This window comes from Bison bison, unplaced genomic scaffold, assembly GCF_000754665.1.
Source record: "Bison bison bison isolate TAMUID 2011002044 unplaced genomic scaffold, Bison_UMD1.0 scf7180017864461, whole genome shotgun sequence".
Taxonomy (NCBI): Eukaryota; Metazoa; Chordata; class Mammalia; order Artiodactyla; family Bovidae; genus Bison; species Bison bison.
The window spans coordinates 12,772,589-12,793,175 of record NW_011495023.1 but is presented as its reverse complement, the minus strand read 5'-3'; the positions used below and the strand labels follow the sequence as shown (position 1 = coordinate 12,793,175).

At 37.0% G+C, this 20,587-nt stretch overlaps 1 protein-coding gene across 1 annotated transcript in view; it reads left to right on the top strand.

The window, feature by feature from the left end:
- The window catches only part of FAM188A (family with sequence similarity 188, member A), an 80,125-nt gene that overhangs the window by 53,324 nt on the left and 6,214 nt on the right, over nucleotides 1-20,587 (top strand). Inside the window, exons 11-12 of the mRNA XM_010859969.1 lie at nucleotides 11,816-11,888; nucleotides 19,236-19,308. Coding sequence (XP_010858271.1) covers nucleotides 11,816-11,888; nucleotides 19,236-19,308 — 146 coding nt within the window. The remainder of the gene's footprint in view (nucleotides 1-11,815; nucleotides 11,889-19,235; nucleotides 19,309-20,587) is intronic.

Genomic DNA, 20,587 nt, shown 5'->3' with positions numbered 1-20,587 from the left:
AACTCTTTTTCCTATTTGGAACCAGTCTGTTGTTCCATGTCCAGTTCTAACTGTTGCTTCCTGACCTGCATACAGGTTTCTGAAGAGGCAGGTCAGGTGGTCTGGTATTCCCATCTCTTTCAGAATTTTCCACGGTTTATTGTGATCCACACAGTCAAAGGCTTTGGCATAGTCAGTACAGCAGAAATAGATGTTTTTCTGGAACTTTCTTGTTTTTTCTTCTCTTTAATTATCAGTTTTCCCTTTGACTCATTAACTTCCTTTTTTACATTTGGTGGTCTCAGATTAAAATTATTTGGCTCACTTTCATATTTTCTTCTTGAATTGGAACTAATTATGGAGCTAATTTTCAATGCGGATTCAAGATGATGCTCTAAATTTGACAATATGATACTTTAATAGTATTAGAATTATATCTATAAAAGGATAGACAAATAAATTTAGTGGTTTTGTTTTCATTGTGCATTTAAATCTCTGGGATGGAAGCTGCTGACTCAACATAAAAATAGTTGGAACCTACCTGTGACATCTAGCTTCATCTTCAGAAGATCAGTGACTAATTTCCTTGATAATCCATTTCCAACTTTCTTTTGAAGCCAGGAAGATGAGTTTTACATTCCTTTTTGCTCTCTTTTATGGTTATAAAAGGACTCCTTGTATACTGTGTAGAGTGTTGCCTTTGACCTTTCCTATGATAAAACAGGTTTCCCTTTAGATAAGTACACATGAAAACACATCTCTGTTTAAATGCAAAGTATATGGAGAAACTGAATTTAATGCAAAAGAGAAACAAAACATTGAATTGTTCCTGCATGAGCTGACTCTTTTTACAGAGGTATCTGTTACTGGGAATTAAGATAGAATTCTTTATACAGAGCATGCTCTTTTTGTGTTCTTACTCTTTGGTGTAACATTAGCAGGACTACTGCAGTTACATGTTAGAACTTTTTTTAGGGCGTTCAAAAGTTGAACCATTCTACTTTATCATGAATATATTCCTGTACGTGTGTTAACACAGTTTTAAGGAAAAGAAGCAAAATGATGCTTTATAGATTTTATCATAAAGAAAATTAACTTCTATGTATCTTTCATTACTGATAAAAGTCTTAGAACTTGGAATATAATTAGATTCATAGTTGGGCATTTTGTAATATGGTTTTCCTATGTATTAATACAGTTTAGTCATCCCATCCATTTATCCTAAGTAAATTTTAGAGTTTTGTGCATTTGTTTAAATTTCATGCCTTATTTGCCTCAGAAAGGAAAATGGATTTAAGAGCTAAAATATTACTGTTTGTAGTTTAAATCATAATTGTCATATTTTTTTATTTATGAATTTTTTTCTATTAATTGTCTCAGTCATGTCCATGATATCATGCAGTGTACTGAAACTAGTAAACTCTTTCCATCTGAATTTGTGTCTTGTAGCTTTTTGTTACATTAGAACCCAGATCATTGTCCATACAAGATACGGTATTGCTGATATATGCCTACAGGCATTCTGAGTAAAGTCTATGAGTTTTTGTTTAGAATCAGCATTGATAAGTCCATACCTCTACCTGTCCGTCTAGAATTGATGAAAATAATTGTGGCAAATAGAGTGGGTTGCAGAAAAGGCCTTATAGCATATATTTAATGTATGATGAAAGTGAAATTGAAGTTGGCTCAGTCATGTTGCCTCTTTGCGACCCCAGGGAACTATATGGTCAGCATCTTGTGTGCACTCCTCATTCAGGCCTCGGTGCAACCCTGTGAAATAAGTACTGGTTTCATCTACATTTTAGAGTCTGGGACCAGTGAGAAATAACACCTCCTGGCTAAAGCCTGAATTCTGTTCACTGAGCTTTTAAATACTTCTGTCCCTTAGGAAAGCAAATTATGATACTAGGGTGAACTAGAGACTGAAAGAGGGGAGAGGTGTGTGCAGAGGAGATGGCACTGGAATTAAAGGATGTAATGGAAACGGCAACCCCCTCCAGTGTTCTTTCCTGGAGAATCCCAGAGACAGGGGAGCCTGGTGGGCTGTTGTCTCTGGGGTCGCACAGAGTCAGACATGACTGAAGCGACTTGGCAGCAGCAATGTATATTAGACTGAGACGAAATGAGGAATGCACTCTAGGCTTGGGAAAAGAGGAAGCAGAAAGAGATGTGGGATGTGAAGCTCTGTGCTGTATTTGGAGAATAATAGTCGGTTCATGATGGCTGAACTATATTCATTGTGCTAAGAGATAAGATGGAAGCAAAAATTGGGATTAGATACAGCACCAACTGGTATAATCATTTCTCCTCTGACATCTCACTGTACTTTGCTTATCTTGATAAGCTGTGCATGCTTATCTTGATATGAAAGGCTAACCATGCCTGTTCATGGAAGTGGAAAACCTTCTTAAGAACTTTCTCTCTGAAGCTGTGATGAAACTTACAGAGTATTAGAAGTTGAGTACTGTCAGTATTTTTCACAGTTAAACCTTGTTTAAAATAGTAGAAAAGGAAGGAGGCTGTGGGAGGATCTAGGGTCAGGGATGTCCCTTACTTTGCACTTATACTAATCCAGGACTACGAAGTTTAAATGACCAGTGTAGTGTTGTGTGGACTATAGTTTCAGTCATCTTTCTAGGCTTCTGTTTTCACAGGAAACATAGGAAGTGTATATATGTGTATGGAGATTCCTTCTGTGCAGCTTATGTGGTTAAAATTCACGTCCATGGGTAGCACGGAGGAATAGAAGAGGAAGAAGCAAGTCAAGGATGAACAGGACGAGCAGATATTATACATGTGACATAAACTAAAACCTCAGCTAGAATGTTAGGGTTTAATTCCTTTTGCCAGCTTCCTGAAGTCACAACCAATCCTAAAGTTTGAACAGTTCACACAGCAGTATTCAAGACGGGTGGGGTGGGGCAGTGAGAACAGTCACCCCAGGCCAGAGCAGGCATTTGGCCACTGAAATTGTCTAGAACTGCCTGCATATGACAAGGATAAAGAGCAATTTGACCAAGTCCATTTTATTATGTTTAAACTCTGCGGCCAGTGTCCCCTCTTTTTGCTGTGCTGAGGCACACTCTAACCTTCTCCCCGGACACACGCCCCGAAGCTTCTCTTAATTTGCAGGGTGGCCGCACGTGTCCCGCAGGTGCCTGCCTCCTGCTGTGAGGACTTTGCAGTTCTCCTGGCACAGCCACAGGTGGCCCTCACAGCTTCTTCCAGGAGCTGGCAGGATGTCACTTCTGCTTCTGTTTCTTTGGCCAGCAATGGCACCTAACCAAACCGTGATGGCAGTGGGGCTCAGGAGTAGACCCCTGCCACAGAGAGGTACTACAGAGCCCATGACAACAAGCAGTGATTATACTCACAGGAAAGTGCAAGGAATTGACATCAACTGCACTGTCTATCACCCTGGGCTACTGTGGGGCCAGGTAATGTCACAGAGTTTCAGTTTGTTTAAAGGATATAAAGAGTCTTAGCCTAGAAATGAGGAATTTTTGACCATCAGATTGATTTTTGTTATAATATGAACATCTACCATTTAAAAAAAAGCCAGATAATCATTTTTCTTGAATTTTGTAGGTATCCATGTGCCTAGAGAGTAACAGCTCGTGTTCACGGTTTTCTTCATGACATACAGTGGTTAAAGGGGCAAAGAGCTTTTCTTGGCCCAGTTCTTCAGAGTAAACAAGAGAGAAAGTTATTCTAGATGTCCAGGAGAGCAGGACACCTTAGGCCTGAGGGATGAATTCTTTGGCATAAAGCAGTGGAGAAGGCTAGAGGGATCCCTGCAGTGAGTGGTCCAGTCATAGCGATAGGGAGGAAAAGAATCCAACCGGTGTTAATATGAATCATCATAAGGATTTCAGCGCATCATATTGAAGACTTTCCTTCCATTGCCTGGTCTTGTTTACACATTTAGAGTTTATGTTTCTGTGCAGAAAGAATCTTGAAAGGCTTTGCTTGTGTTATTTTCTACTCTGACTTCGCTGACACAGCACAGGTCAGCACACAGCAGTGAGCTGTTGTGGGGTAACTGGGACTGCTGCATATTCGAGCAATCATGGAAGAGTAAGAAAAAAGGCCACTGTCCTACCTACTTTAAAGAGCATTAAAAAATGTATATTTATTTATTTACTGGGCTGCCTTGGGTCTTGGTTGTGGCAGGCAGGATCTTTTGTTGTCATTGTGCAGTGTATGGGCTCAGTAGTTGCTCTGCCGCATATGGGATCTTAGTTCCCTGACCAGGGATTGAATCTGAGTCCTCTTCATTGGAATGCGGTTTCTTAAACACTGGAGCACCAGGGAATTCCCTACTTGAGAGCATTTGATAACTGATTTAAAATCTTATTTCTTAGTGGTTCCCAAAGTATTTTCCTTAAGTAGTTAATGAGCAAAGTCAATATGGAACATATAATAAAGTGATTTTTAAAGCAAAATTTTACTTAAAGTCTAAAGAGTAATTATATCCCAGTTAGCTTTGTGTGTGTGTGTGTGTGGAAAGACTCCTCATAGCACTATAAAATGTTGTCTGCAAGCTAGAATGTAATTTATATGTGCATGATCATTCCTGAAAATAGATAAGGTTCTCAGGGGTTCTTTGATTACTCATGACAACAGATTGCTCTTGATAATGATGAAAGGTATAATAAATAAGCTTTAAAGACCTTTCTGGTAATGAGCTACATATTAACATCTAGCTAACACACTGAACACGGGCCTTCCTTATATTTCCGTAGGTATTTTAGAAGCATAGCTAATGTTACAACATTTTAAAAGGTTTATGGTGGATAGACAGAGCTACACGAAAAAGAGATATTCATTTCATGACTCTAGGATATTGGATAGTCCCATTACACCTCAGGGTTTTGTTTTGGTTTTTTTTTTTCATCTTCTCTTATAGTACTTTGCCAGTTAAGGAAAGGTAGATGAAGCCAGATAACTTTAAAAGCTATATTGTTTAGCAGTCTCTGTTGACCAGTAAATTGGCTGAGAAGGAGGTGTTTGCTATAACATTCCTGTGATTAAAGCATCCGATTATATTTAACTAGTGTAGAATACTACTTTTAAAATAAAATTAATGTTGATGATAAATCAGAATTTAAAAGTATTGCTAATTAAAATATTTGACTCCCAGGTTTAGATTCTTTTGTGGGAGTACCTTAAAGAGTTTTGGATGCAGTATACACTGAAATTTTCTCCTAAGTACTGCAACTGGGGAAGAAAAAAAAATGCTCACAGTTGTCCTTGCTGCTTTAGATAATTTGGAATTACATCATTGGAATCTATTTATTTGCAACTCGGTAGTTTTTTGAGGATGGGGGATATGTGAGTTTGAATTTTATTTTAGAAAGTAATTTTAAGAGAATTTTAATAAAATTCACAGAACATATTTTTCTTTCTTCCATTAGATTGTGATGTCTTTATCTCATAGGCTTGACAGGTATTCAAAACATTATGGGTATGTAGGTAGTTATATGGGGAAAATATGTTAAATATGTAGTCTAAAAACTATTGCCACATTTAAGTCTTAGATATAGAAAATCTAAGGGTAGGATCCTCTTCATATTGTTCTTCACATTTATACAGTTTTTACATAAGAGTTCTATTTTATATTATCCTTTCTAATTAAATCATTTCCTTTATGTGCAATGAAAAAAATTTGGCAGTTATATCTCACTAAAATATCTTGTCTTAAGGTTGAAAAGGACCCATTCTCAATTAATGAAATTCTACACTTGCTGTTCAAACTTGCTGTGCAGATATGAAATAGATGTAATATTACGATATCGCCAAAATTACTACATGGGCCATCCTACTCCAGGTCTTACACAGGGAACCTTGTTTAGAAGTGTTGAAGTTAAATAAATTGGTAAAAATGAGTGTTGGAATTTGTAATTTTAAACCAAATTAGAAAGTTACAAGTTTGGAGTTCAGCATGAAGCACTTTAATGGGAATAGAAGGTGGTTTTGTAACTTGTCCTGATTTCATGTATAAACATTTAAACATAAATTTAAACAAGCTTTAACTAAGAGATCTTTTTCTACAGTAATCTAAAAAGCATTGTAAACACTCAAAATAAGCAAGCCAACAATCAATTTAGAAGACTGTTTTTAATTTATGGATGAAAACTTTTGGAATGTTTGCCTTAGAATTTATTGTAATCTTTTGTGGTTTTGGTAGGGGGACTTCGTGTTTTTCTTTTCCCCTCTGTAATACAAACACATCTTAAAATCAGTGATATGAGTTAAGAACAATTAATTCCTAAGGAGTATGGCAGATTAGCTATTAGTATATTACTGAAACCAAAGGAGCAAAACAAGATTTTTTTTCTCTTAATTATTCAAGACACAGTTTGCTTCACTAGTAATGACAGTTATAGTTGATGGTTTTATTATATGGAACCCGACCACTACCACTGGGTTGTATTTTAAGAGGAAAAAGGAATTTCTGTTTTGGTAGTTTACTTCTGAGGGTTTTTCGTTGTCTCCTCATAGTGTTTTGAGATACTTGTTTTAACTTTTAAACGTCAAACAAGAAGTTCTCTAAATTCCTTTTTGGAAATACTCCATCCTGACATCTTTGCTATAATCTCCTTTCACGTGTTACCATATTTTGCCTGGCAGACTCTCCAGCTTTGATCTCCTTTAGTCCTCATCGCCTTCTTCTGCTGGCCTGTGAGAGGCCTACAACTGGCACCCACTGGGTGGCATAGTGTTAAGACAGCCAGTGCTCCACTTGGGTTTTTAACCATCTCCTCCAAACTGCATGTGTATTCTTCCATCAGAGCGGATTCCCCTGCCTAACCACTCCCTGTCTCTCACAGTTCTCCATCCTGTTCAGCTCTTTCAGTTTCCCTGGGCTGTGCTCGTTCACATGATTTCTGCCTTTGATGATTCCATTCCGGCTAGTGAGAATTTCCTACCCTCTTTTCTGTTTCACATGAGAGCCAAAGTACCTTCTTTGTAAAATTTATTAAGGTGATTAAGACATCATTATATCCCCAGATATGTCAAAAGAAGGCATGTTTACTACATCTTAGAGCATTGAGGGGGAAAAATATATTCTCTAAATCATGGGTCGGTAAACTATGGCTCACAGGCTAAGTCAAGCCCTACACCTATTTTGTGAAATATTTATTGGAACACAACCAGGTGCTCTTGTTTATGTATTATATTATCTTGCTGTTATGCATTGTCTTATTTTGCTACCTTATGGCCTGTGAAGCCTAAAATATTTACGGTCTGGCCCATCACAGAAAAAATTTGCCAACCCTCACTCCAAATGAACACTTGTTAAACCAGAGTACACCAGGACTTTGCCCAGGCTTCATCTGATATTTCTATATTAGGCCATCACTGTTTGAACAAGAATTAAGTACACGTTTTCTGAAGCCTAAATTGTTTATATGTTTATAACCGGAGGCAAGAGATCAGTAGTGAATGTTTTTGTTAGTCTATTTTAATTTTCTTTTTTTTTACATAAGCATAGTATTTATTTATTTGTAGCACTTGAAACTTAAAGATGAGACATCAGGTAGTTAATAAATTCTTTTCATATTCCCTTATTTTCTGAAATCTTTAATGTCAGAGAATTTGATGCCAACCTTTTCCTCTGGCTAGAACTGGAATCTTCCTTATTCCCCAAACTTTATAAACGGTGGCAATTTCCCAAAACTTCACTTTGTAGGAAGATTTAAAAGATGCTTCATTTATATTCTCTGCCACCTCTTCCCCGCAAAAGATTCTTTTTGTTTGTTTTTTACCAAGAAAAACATTATGCCCGTTCCTTCTACTTAGATCACAGTTTTAATTAATATTCAGAAATTTTGAAATAATGTGTTAAAACTCATTTCGAGCTCTGCCTCATCACTTACTAGAAACAAAGGTTGAAATGCAACAGGTGGTGAGTAGGAAGAATGACTTTATCTTCATCTTGTGCTTCCAAACCCTCCCCTTTGCATAAGAGCTCATCTACAGCTGTATACCTTTGCCTCCACCAGCGTTTCAGTGACTTTGCTCCTCCACAGATTCCAACATGTGTTCTCAAGGGGACAATTGAAAAAGAAAGGAGAGTTGGAAACAGTTTCTACATGTAGAAACGTTTGCAGTTAAGGTTTGGGAGTGGTAAAGGAAGCTAAGTAATAATAATAACAATAGTCTCAATGCTATTAAACGCTCCCTAAATCTGAGAACCCACACTACAATCCTGGCCTTGATACAAAGGTGATTGTAGAACTAAGGCTGTACTGGTGATGTATTAGAGAAAGGAAAGCATTTTAAGAAATACTGTTCAGACTAGGTTAAATGAATTTAACCCAAGAATCGGGTAGTATCTGTAGTACCAAACTACAGTGCCTTTTTCCTATGGCTCAATGATCCTGCTCTGGAACTGTGTCCTACAGATACAACTGTTCGTGTCCTATAGATATGACTGTTCACGTATGAAATCACATGTTCCAGTGTATTTGGTACAGCAGTGGTTATGGTAAAATGTTACACACAATCCAAGTATCCAGCAGCAAAGGACTGGATCATAAAATCAGAAAGGCATTGAAAGTTCAGCCAGATGAAAGCATGGCCCTTGACATGTGTATTATCTATAAAATGATACTGAAAATGCAGGAAAAGGAGACCCTAAAAGTTGGTATCAAGGGATGGTAAAAGGGAAATAATTGTACATTACCAGATCTATATTATAAAGTAACAGATTTTTAAAAATTATTTTATCATTTAATACATTAAAACTGTGTAGGGGCTTGTATATATTGCCTTGTTTTGACCCCCATACCCATTTGATACCTACTCCCCATTGAATGGAACATACTATTAAGGTGCTCAGACATGGTCAGGTGAGAACTACTCTAACTGACCCTGAAGAGTTTATTCCTTCATCTTTGAGATAAGGGCAAGATGATTAGGACAAAAGTTATTTAGTGCATTTCTTTAAAATTTGTTTCCATGGAGAAATAGCAACTTAAATTCTATTTAACATTTATATCCCACTTTTTTAAAAATTGAAGAATAGTTGATTTACAGTGTTGTATTTCTGCTGTACAGCAAAGTGATTCAGTTATACAAATATATATACTCTTTTTCATATTCTCTTCCATTGTGGTTTGTTACAGGATACTGTATATAGTTCCCTGTGCTGTACAGTAGACCATGTTTATTAGCTATTTTATATATAGTTATTTGTATGTACTAATCCCATACTCCTAATTTATCCCTCCTCCATCCCCTCCCTGCTTTGGTAATCATAGGTTTGTTTTCTGTGTGAGTCTGTTTCCATTTTATAAATAAGTTCATTTTTTTATATTTTAGATTGCACATGTAATTGATATCATACAGTATTTGACTTTCTGGTGTATTTCACTTAGTATGATAATCTCTAGGTCAGTCTGTGTTGCTACACATGGCTTGATTTTATTCTTTTTTGTGGCTGAGTAATATCCGTGTGTGTGTATACCACATCTTTATTTCTTTCATGTCTTAGCTATTCAGATAGTGCTGCTGTGAACACAGGGGTGCATTTATCCTTTTGAACCATGGTTTTCTCCAGATATCTGCCCACGAATGGGATTGCTAAATCATATGGTAGTTCTATGTTTAGCTTTTAAAAGAATCTCCATACTGTTCTCCATAGTGGCTGTACCAATGTACATTCCCACCAACCGTGTACAACCGTTCCCTTTTCTGTGCACCCTCTCTAGCATTTGTTATTTGTAGACTTTTTAATGATGTGGCCATTCTGACCTTTGTGAGGTGATACCTCATTGTAGTTTTGATTTATTTATTTTTTGAATTGTATGAGGTATTTGGATATTTTGGAAATTAAGCCGTTGTCAATTGCATCATTTGCAAATATTTTCTCCCATTCTTCAGGATGTCTTTTTACTTTGTTTATGGTTTCCTTTGCTGTGCAAAAACTTAAGAGTTTGATTAGGTCCCATTTGTTTATTTTTACTTTTATTTCTATTGCCTTGGGAGACTGACCAAAGAAAACATTGCTACAATTTATGTCAGAGTGTTTTGCCTATGATCTCTTCTAGGAGTTTTATGGTGTCATGTTTTATATTTAAGTCATTAAGCCATTTTGAGTTTGTGTGAGGTATTGAGGTGAGTATTCTAAGTTCACTGATTTATATGTGGCTGTAAATCAAGTGTGTGGGTTTATTTCTGGACTCTGTTCCACTGATCCATATGTCTGTTTTTGTACCAGTACCATGCTATTTTGATTACTGTAGCTGTGTAGTATTGTCTGAAGTCTGGGAGGGTTATGTCTCCAGCTTTGTTCTTTTTTCTCAGGATTGCTTTGGCAGTTCTGGTCTTAATGGTTCCGTATACATTTTAGGATTCTTTGTTCTAGTTCTGTAAAAAAATGTCATAGGTAATTTGATAGGGATTGCTTTAAATCTGTAGATTGCTTTGGGTAATACAGAGATTTTAATAATAATTCTTTCAACCCAGGAGCATGGGATGTCTTTCTGTCTCATTAAGTCATTTCCAAATTCCTTCATCAGTGTTTTATAGTTCTCACCATATGAGTCTTTCACTTCTTTGGCCAGGTTCATTCCTAAGTATTTTATTACTTTTGATGCGATTTTAAAAGGGATTTTTTTTATACTTTTTGATATTTCATTGTTAGTGTAAAGAACTGTAACAGATTTCTGTATATTAATTTTGTATCCTGCTATATTGTTGGTTATTTATCAGTTCTAGAAGTTTTTATATGAAATCTTTAGGATTTTCTACATATATGTCATCTGCATATAATGAAAATTTTACTTCCCTTTTATTTTGAATCCCTTTATTTTTCTTGTTCAATTGCTGTGGCTAGGACTTTCAATACTATGTTGATTAGAAGAGCTGAGAGTGGACATCCTGGTCTTGTTTCAGATTTTAGTGGGAAAGCTTTCAGCTTTTCACCATTGAGTTTTATGTTGGCTGAGGATTTGTCATAAATAGCATTTGTCATGTTGAGATATGTTCCCTTTATACCTACTCCTCAAAAAGGAATCAAGATGATAAAAAGAGAAGCTTGGGAAACTTGCTCTCTGATAAGGTTTGTCTGAATGAGCATAATTATAGGCAGATGCTTGGACCAGATATATGAATAGAGGAAAACAACTAGAGCCTATATTCTAGTTTCATGTTGGTTAAGTGTAGAATTTCATAATGGTTAAAATATGTGGAGTAAAGCTTTGTGAAGAGTCCAGGATAACATTGAACTTTATGCTTATTTTTGGTAAGTTGTGGCTTACTTTTAAAGAAATTCATCATGATAGAGAATAAGTTTTATAGGGGGGAAAAAACCTGCCTTTTGGATATTTCCTTTAATAAAAGTTAAAATTCTGAACATGCTGAAGTTGTTATTGATCTGTCCCTAGGTCATTGATATAACATGCTTTCTAAAGTAAAAAATTTGAAATGAATTCTTATGTAATTGTTGTCATATCTCTGGATTTAATTTTTAGATATTTGAAAACTAGAGTATATTTTGTTATTTTTCATTGGCTATTACTATACAACAAAAAATGTCATTAATTTTTAGAGATTCAGTTTTATAGTAATTACTTATGCAATATTAGACTTTTTCAAGAGTTATATAAAACTTTATATGTCATTCTTACAACAGTTCTCTGTGAAGTATTGCCATTTTTCAGAGGTAAAGTTAAGGCCCAGAGAGTCATACAGCTATGATACAAATATTAACAGAACTCACAGTATTTTGATTCCAAATGTCTTCATTTCTCTAGCCTTGTATTTATTTTGTTTTTAATGTCATGATATTGCAGCTTGTTGATAGCATGTTTTTTTATGTTTTCAGGATATGGCTTTAGTTGCCCCTGAGGCTCCTTCAGAACAAGCCAGAAGAGTTTTTCAAACTTATGATCCGGAAGGTAAAAGATTTTATTTTTTATTAACATTGTTTTATATCTTTATATATTTGAAATACATTGATCCTTTCCTGAGTTTTATTTTTAAAGAGTTGTTGGATTACTGAATGAAATCTATCTTGGACTAGTTGAAAGTTTTAAATAAGAAACAGTGGAAATGAGAACCAAAAAAAGTGATCATCATATTCTCACAAGGAAGGGTTTTGTTTCACATGGTACTTAAGTATGGTTACTTGAATCTTGACTTCTGATGGTGTTAAACAGGGAAAAATACTACTTCTGAATTAAACTTTCTTAGGAGTTTTCAAATAAGCAGTACAGTATGATTAATTCTAGTCACCATGCTGTACATCACATCCCATGACTCATAACTGAAAGGTTGTACCTCTGACATCTTTTACTCCTTTCACCTACTCCCCCACCCCTTGCCTCTAGCAACCACCAATCTGTTCCTGTATCTGTGAGCTCAGTCTTGTTTAGATTCCACATATAATTGGGATAATATGGTATTTGTCTTTGTCTGATTTACTTCACTTTAGCATAATGCCCTCAAGTTCCAACCATGTTGAGGCAAATAGAAAGAGTTCCTTCCTTTTTTATTGGCTGAATAATAATACCACATTTTCTTCATCCATTCATCCACTGATGGACATTTGGAGTGTTTCAGTATCTTGGGTTGTAAACAGTGCTGCATTGAACGTGAAGATGCATCTCAAGTAGTGTTTTCTCTTCCTTCAAATAAATACCCAGAAGTGGAATTGCTGGAAGATGTGGTAGTTCTTTCTCTTTTTAACTTTCTGAGAAACCTCCATACTGTACTCCATAGTGGCTGTACATCCCCACTAACAGTGCACAGGGGTTCCCTTTTCTCCACATCCTCTCGAACACCTGCTATTTCTTATTGTGACTTTGATTTGCATTTCCCTGACAACTAGTGGGTGTTGAGTACTGTTTCATGTACCTGTTGTATATAATCAGTATATCTTCATAGGAAAATGTGCATTCAGAGCCTCTGCCTCTATTTTAATCACAGTGTTTGAGGTTTCTGTATTGAGTTCTGTGAGTTCTTCCCATATTTTGTATAGTAACCCTTTATCAGATGTGAGATTTGCACATATATTCTCCCATTCAGTAGGTTGCCTTTTCATTTTCCTTTGTTACACAGAAGCTTTTTAGTTTGATACAGTCCACTTGTTTATTTTTGCTTTTGATGTCACATCCAAAAAAATCAATGCCAAGAGTGTCGTGGAGCTTACCACCTGTGTTTTCTAACAAGTTTTAAGGTTTCTGGTCTTACAGTCAAGTCTTAACTCAAAGTGGATCAAATTATGTGTGTGGTGTAAGACAAGTGGTCCAGTTTTCACAGTACCACTTGTTGAAGAGACTGGTCTTTATTCATTGTATATCATAACTCCTGTGCTGTAAGTTAATTGTCTATTTATGTGTAGGTTTATGTCTGGACTCTATTTGTTCCATTGATCTGTGTGGCTGTTTTAGGTGAGCACCTAAAAACAGGGCAGGGCACCCGGGGGTAGACCTTCTGGGAGGAGATACCAGAGCAGCACTGATGAAGACGGTAGGAGACCATTGCAGCAGGGGCTGCATGTGCCCCGCCCCAACTGCTGGGGAGGCCTGCATGGGTTTTCCTTTTCCCCCAGGTGGTGAACTTCCTCCCAGGGCAACCCTCCTGGTGTCAGGCTGCTCTTGGCTGGGGGATACTTCTTAAAAAGTGGTGTACTTTTCTACACCACTATCCTCAATGTATTTTGGAACACCATGGGGTTTTTCCTTCTGCTTCATAGCCCAATGCTATCCTCAGACTGTTTTCTTCAGTTTGTAGTTTGTTGTTTTGTTGGGTTTTTGTGTGGGAGACATGAGTTGGGGTCTCCAAGCCTCCATCTTGCTGATATCACTCCCCAGAATATTTCTGTGTAATACTGTGGAAGAAAATACAGAAGAAGAAAAACAAACTTTATGATTTGTTTTTGAGCCAGATCTTAGCTTCTCTACCACACTAACAAAGGTTGTTTTGAAAAGTTCATAAATAGATAGATATCACTCTGTTGTCCACTGTATCATTGTTAACTAGGTGGTTTTGATCACCTTTGCATTTATGTACTTTAGTTAGGTGATGGTCACAACTAACTGAGTTTTCCAGGATAACCTTAAAACTGAGTTGTGCCTTCTATTCCCTTGTAAATTACCATGTAGGAACCTACGTTGTTGGATTAGTCCTTATCAACTGATGAATGCAGTTATTTTTATAAATTCATTTTCTTCTGTCTTGAGATTTTTTGTTCTTGGAGATGTACTCTTTCAGTCACACAAATTCTAGGAATCTTGGTAACCCATATAACTTTAGTTACCTTTCAGTCTATAAGTCTGCTTTCTTATGTATCATCAGATCAGATCAGATCAGTCGCTCAGTCGTGTCCGACTTTTTGCGACCCCATGAATCGCAGCACGCCAGGCCTCCCTGTCCATCACCAACTCCCGGAGTTCACTCAGACTCACCTTCCAAAGAAATCCCAGGGCTGATCTCCTTCAGAATGGACTGGTTGGATCTCCTTGCAGTCCAAGGGACTCTCAAGGATCTTCTCCAACACCACAGTTCAAAAGCATCAATTCTTTGGCACTCAGCCTTCTTCACGGTCCAACTCTCACATCCATACATGACCACAGGAAAAACCATAGCCTTGACTAGACGAACCTTTGTGGGCAAAGTAACGTCTCTGCTTTTGAATATGCCATCTAGGTTGGTCATAACTTTCCTTCCAAGGAGTAAGCGTCTTTTAATTTCATGGCTGCAGTCACCATCTGCAGTATTTTGGAGCCCCCCAAAATAAAGTCTGACACTGTTTCCACTGTTTCCCCATCTATTTCCCATGAGATGATGGGACCATATACCATAATCTTCGTTTTCTGAATGTTGAGCTTTAAGCCAGCTTTTTCACTCTCCACTTTCACTTTGAGGCTTTTTAGTTCCTCTTCACTTTCTGCCATAAGGGTGGTGTCATCTGCATATCTGAGGTTATTGATATATCTCCCGGCAATCTCGATTCCAGCTTGTGCTTCTTCCAGTCCAGGATTTCTCATGAGGTACTCTGCATATAAGTTAAATAAACAGGGTGACAATACACAGCCTTGACGTACTCCTTTTCCTATTTGGAACCAGTCTATTGTTCCATGTCTGGTTCTAACTGTTGCTTCCTGACATGCATATAGGTTTCTCAAGAGGCAGATCAGGTGGCCTGGTATTCCCATCTCTTTCAGAATTTTCCACAGTTTATTGTGATCCACACAAAGGCTTTGGCATAGTCAATAAAGCAGAAATAGATGTTTTTCTGGAACACTCTTTCTATGATCCAGCGGATGTTGGCAATTTGATCTCTGGTTCCTCTGTCTTTTCTAAAACCAGATTGAATATCTGGAAGTTCATGGTTCATGTATTGTTGAAGCCTGGCTTGGAGAATTTTAAGCATCACTTTACTAGCGTATGAGATGAGTGCAATTGTGCGGTAGTTTGAGCATTCTTTGGCATTGCCTTTCTTTGGGATTGGAATGAAAACTGACCTTTTCCAGTCCTGTGGCCACTGCTGAGTTTTCCAAAAAGAAAATTCTTCATTTTTAGTCACAAACTAATCAGCTACCTTACTAATTTGCTCCCCACCCCCACCATAGTACTCTTGTCTGTGTTCTGCACCACGTTTGGTTTGTAACTTTCCCATCACATATAAAGTAAAGTGGTTTTGCAAGATAGGCCAGAAATCAACTACTCATTTCTTTCCAAACTTCATAGGTACAGTTCACAAAGCTTTTTTTGGTTGAACCATGGTGCCTGAACAGAACAGTTTATGTAAGTGTAAAGTTAGGGTTAGCTTGAATAATTGTCAGAACTGTGATTGAGCAGCTTCTTATATCAAGCCCTGTGCTGGTCCTGGGGCTATGTCTTCCCTGCTGTCCAGGGGCCAGAGAAGCAAAGCAGCAGGGAGACATGGGACAGGAGACCAGGGCAAAAGCAACCACAAAAATGCCTGGACCTTGCCTCAGAGCCAGAGTCACATATTTTCTCCACTAAGAGTTCTACTAAATTGTTTGTTAGTAAAGGATTGATGATAATAATAGGTAAAGTATGATACAACCTTTAATAAAAATAATTTATTATTTTCTTGACTAAGACCAACAGCGTTTACAGTCTCCTCAATTAGATCTCTTCTAGGAAATGGCAACCCACTCCAGTATTCTTGCCTTGTCCATGGGATTTCCAAGCTTGGCGGGCTACAGTCCTTGGGGTCACAAAGAGTCAGACACAACTTGGCGACTAAACAATAAACAATAACTAGCTCTTGATTTTCTCCTCTGTTCCTAAGAAACTTTACTCTTATCATCTACAGAGGTTTGAATATGTTACAGTCCCAGTGCTGGGTCCTGCCTCCTCTCAAGCTCTCCCTCACCCACTTGAACTCCTGACACAGCTCTTCTCCTGCAGCTCTCTGTCAGCTGCGGCCTCTGCTAAGAGAGACCTGCCAGGTTCCCCTTGTCTTCCCCAGGTTTTCCCAGTGGGAATCACAGTGGGTGCTTCCTTTTCCTTCACGTCCAGCTCTGACTTCTTCTCCCTCATGAACTCTCATCATACCAAGCAGGTTGTTAACTCACTCCACTGTCACGCTCCTTCCCAGCACTGCTCTGCGCTATGTCCCTCCTCTCACGCTCTAGGAGCTGGGCACTTCTTACCATCTGTTTACTTGTTTTTAAAAAGCAAAACTCTTTCACATTTGTAAACAAATAGCTTTTCCCCTCCTTTTCAAATGTCTTAAAACACAGCCTAACTGTATGTGAATATTGGCTCTGTAGCTGCTCACGAGCTCACTGTCACACACACAGTGCCCCCTCTCATCCTCCCCATTCTTCTGAGGTGGGGCGCCTGCACAAGTCTGTTTTATATTCATGTGGTTAAATTACTGATGCAAAAAAAAAAAAATATTACTGATGCATTCACATTCTCCTTTTTTCTTGTGTGCATCTTAGCCCTGCTTGGTGTGTGTGTGTGTGTGTGTGTGTGTGTTTTATATTCATGTGGTTAAATTACTGATGCAAAAAAAAAAAAATATTACTGATGCATTCACATTCTCCTTTTTTCTTGTGTGCTTCTTAGCCCTGCTTGGGGGAGGGTGTGTGTGTGTGTGTGCGCGTGCGTGTGTGTGTGCGCGCTCGTGTGTGTGCTCACTCAGTCGTGTCCGATTCTTTGCAACCCACCAGCATGGTAGCCCATGGACTATAGCCCACTGGGCTCCTTTGTACATGGAATTTTCCAGGCAAGAATAGCTTGAGAAGTCAACAAATTGACTCTCAGGTTTCCTCTGCTGTTGGTATTGAGGTTATCTTACCATTGTGTCTCCATTTCCATATTCTTTGTGGAACCAACCAACTAAATCCTAGATGGCATGAGTTTCATCTGCTTAGACTTAAGGCTTTTTTCTAAAGACCTTGTCTTGATATGAATGACTGCTAAAGAATAAAGTAACTTCAAAATCAGTGTTTTAAAAAGGTAATTCCAAATCTCCTCTTCTGATCTTGGGTATATTAAAAGTCTGTGAGGTATTGAAAAAATGCTCTCCAGTCTCTAGTTATACTGTATGTATAAAAAAATAGATGTACTGTATGTATAAAAAAATAGTCACTGGCTTATAGTCACTGCTGTGCTCCGTGTTTACAAGCTGTAAATCTCATAGGCTGCTTAAAAAGTATTGGAGTGGTTACGTTTTGAGGTAAATCATGTTTGAGTTAACGAGGTCATTGTGTTGTTTTCCTGCTTGTTGTTTGTATCTTATACAGCCAATTAGCTTTTTTGAGGATGGGAGCAGAGTCTCAGTTACAGTAAGAACAGATTAGGCTGCCTGCCATTCAGTGCTCCTGAAGAATATTGTAATACACACTGCCTGTGTCGAGTGATACATGTGATAACCCATAAACACAGAACTGTTTCTGTCTGCCAGTGACCTGATAAAGCCTGTTTTACATTTGGAGATGCTAAGCTTTTAGCTGTGACCTAAGCAAAATGAATAATTTTTTTCTACCTTTCGAACTCAAGTTAGGCTTACAAAGCTGGAATATTTTCACAGGTGCCTTCAAACAAGTTCTTTATTCTCTATATTGTAAATTATTGGTAGCTTGACAAACTGGAATTATTCTAAACCCCCACTTTATAAAACTATGTTTAGGAAAAATTTTAATTATCCTAAATGATTCTCAGCCTTTTAGTCAAGGCCAGTCTTCATATGAATAAGCATGTGCTTAAGGAGGTTTAAGAAAATAATTTAAAAAATCATAACTTCTTTATTTCCTTTCTGGTAGAGACAGAGTACATGCTACATCCAGAAAGAGCAGCTATGCTTTATATTGTGGTTTGATGACAGAAGCAGGGCTTGTGGACACCTCATTTTCCAAGACAAGATTTTTATTTTTATTATTCTAATCCCTGAAAAAGGGTATCATTTTGGAAGCTGATCAGAAGCCAAGACAGTCTTCAGAAATGAGTAAATGGGTAGAGGAATTTGAGTGTTGTACATTTAAGGGAATCAACAACTTGCTTGTTTAAAAGCACTGTGATTTCAGACAGCCCTACAAGCTTTTTTTGTGTGTCATGCTCTATTGCGTCATCTGAGTTTGGGCCATTTCCCATCCTCATTGAGCCCCAGAAAAGGAGTATTTTCTATTGACTAGTCTTCATCTACATTTGAGTCTACTCTGCGTCCCAACTTTTTTTTTTTTCCTATTAAATCTTTGGCTTTTAAGTTGATTAAGTTGATTTAAGTCAAGAGATATCTTTTCTTGATCTTATATTATTAGAGATCTAAATAGCAATCGATCATGAAAATCCTTTCAAAAAGTTAAAAAAACATTGTAACAAGAGGAATTTATTGGTAAAGGATTATTTAAATTGGATTTGTTAAAGGGAATTTAAAGGTTTACATTTCAATAAATATTGAAAAATATACCTAAGTAATAAATAGTTGTTATAAACTTAAGTAGAAAAAACTTACATCATTTAAATTTGTAAGCCTGTTTAAGAAGTAATTTGGCTTTAAGGTTTCCTTGGTGTTCTCAGGTAGAAGTCATGTGGTTATTTTTGTTTTAAAAACTAACCTTGAAAATAAATCTTTGCCTATGTGCTCAAGAACACTAACAGAAAAAAAGAACCTGATAGACATTGTGCCCAAAATAAACTGAATATGCTATTCCTTAACTGTTTGTATCCCTCTTCCTGACTTTTCATGGTGTCTGTGATAAGCAATAATAGCATTTCTTGAAGTAAACTATCTAAATTGTTTCTGTAATATTTTTTCTCAGATAATGGATTCATACCTGACTCACTTCTAGAAGATGTGATGAAAGCATTGGACCTTGTTTCCGATCCTGAATAGTAAGATACATACAAAGTGTTATTTATTTAGTGAGGGGGGAGGGTGGGAGGACTCTTAACTGCCCCACGTGGCCATTGTCTTCATTAAAAATGTACATCATTCCATCTACAACTTCTATAAATTTGGGATCTTTATTATCCATGGGAAGATCTCTGTCTAGTTAGGTGGACACATCTTTTAATCAAATACATAATATATTGATCAGATATAGGTTATTAAAAATCACCTTTGATCTACATTTCTTTTTTTCCCTTTTTCTGAAAGTGTATCTGACAGGGAACAAGCTTTAGCTAACAAACATTTAAGGAAAGGATTCAGCAAAAGCAACCCAAAACAAATTGGTATACACAGTTTTTAGAACTTGATACTATTCTGTTTTCAGTTAGTTTGGCTTATTTTCTTTGAAAGTATGAAATATGTATAAACATTTGCAAATTAATCACATGTGAAATAATGTCTCAATCTCACCACCTAGAGCTGGGATGTTACCCTTTCTTAGTAGACATAATTGGTGATTCCAACTTAAAGAGGAGAAATTCAGAGACAGTTGAACCAGTCCAATAAATGGTATAATAGTAACTACCGTATTTATTCTCAACTGATTACCAAGTGGAGATCTTTTTGTTTACATTGCTCTAATACTCAAAAGAGACTTGAACTCGGATAATTTTGGTTACTAAGAAGTCTTAAGATGGGAAGGAAGAAAAAGGTCGTTATTAAAGTTAGCACAGCTGAGTCAAATTGTTTTTTCTAGAAATAGCTGTAAGATTGGACAGTTACTCACTTGGTCTTTTGGTCCAGTCACATTTATAATGTTTGATGGCCATAAGCTAACTGGACTGTATCAAGGATTAATAAATATAGTAAATATATGTATTACTGTATTCTTAAAGTAAGCTAAAGGAAAGGTTATTAGGAAAATCATCAGAGAAATATATTTATGATATATGTATATATTGATTGAACAATACGTGTGTGTGTGTGTGTAAGTGGACCCTGGCAATTCAAAGCCATGTTATGCAAGGCTCAACTGTATAAAAGTTACCTTTATAACCTGAGAGGTAATATGGAGAATAAAAATGTTCGGAAAAGACCATTTTCATTTTTAAAACTCTTTAAACTGCAATCCATCTTCTCTGCCTTCTTTCTATACATAGTACCTTTCAGCAACCTCAGTGACACCAAATGCTAAGGGCTCTGCCAAGCGCTACTCCAGTCATGCCACTTCTTGAAATTCAGTGTACTTTATTAGCTCTTTGAGAATTGTCTTACCTTTTT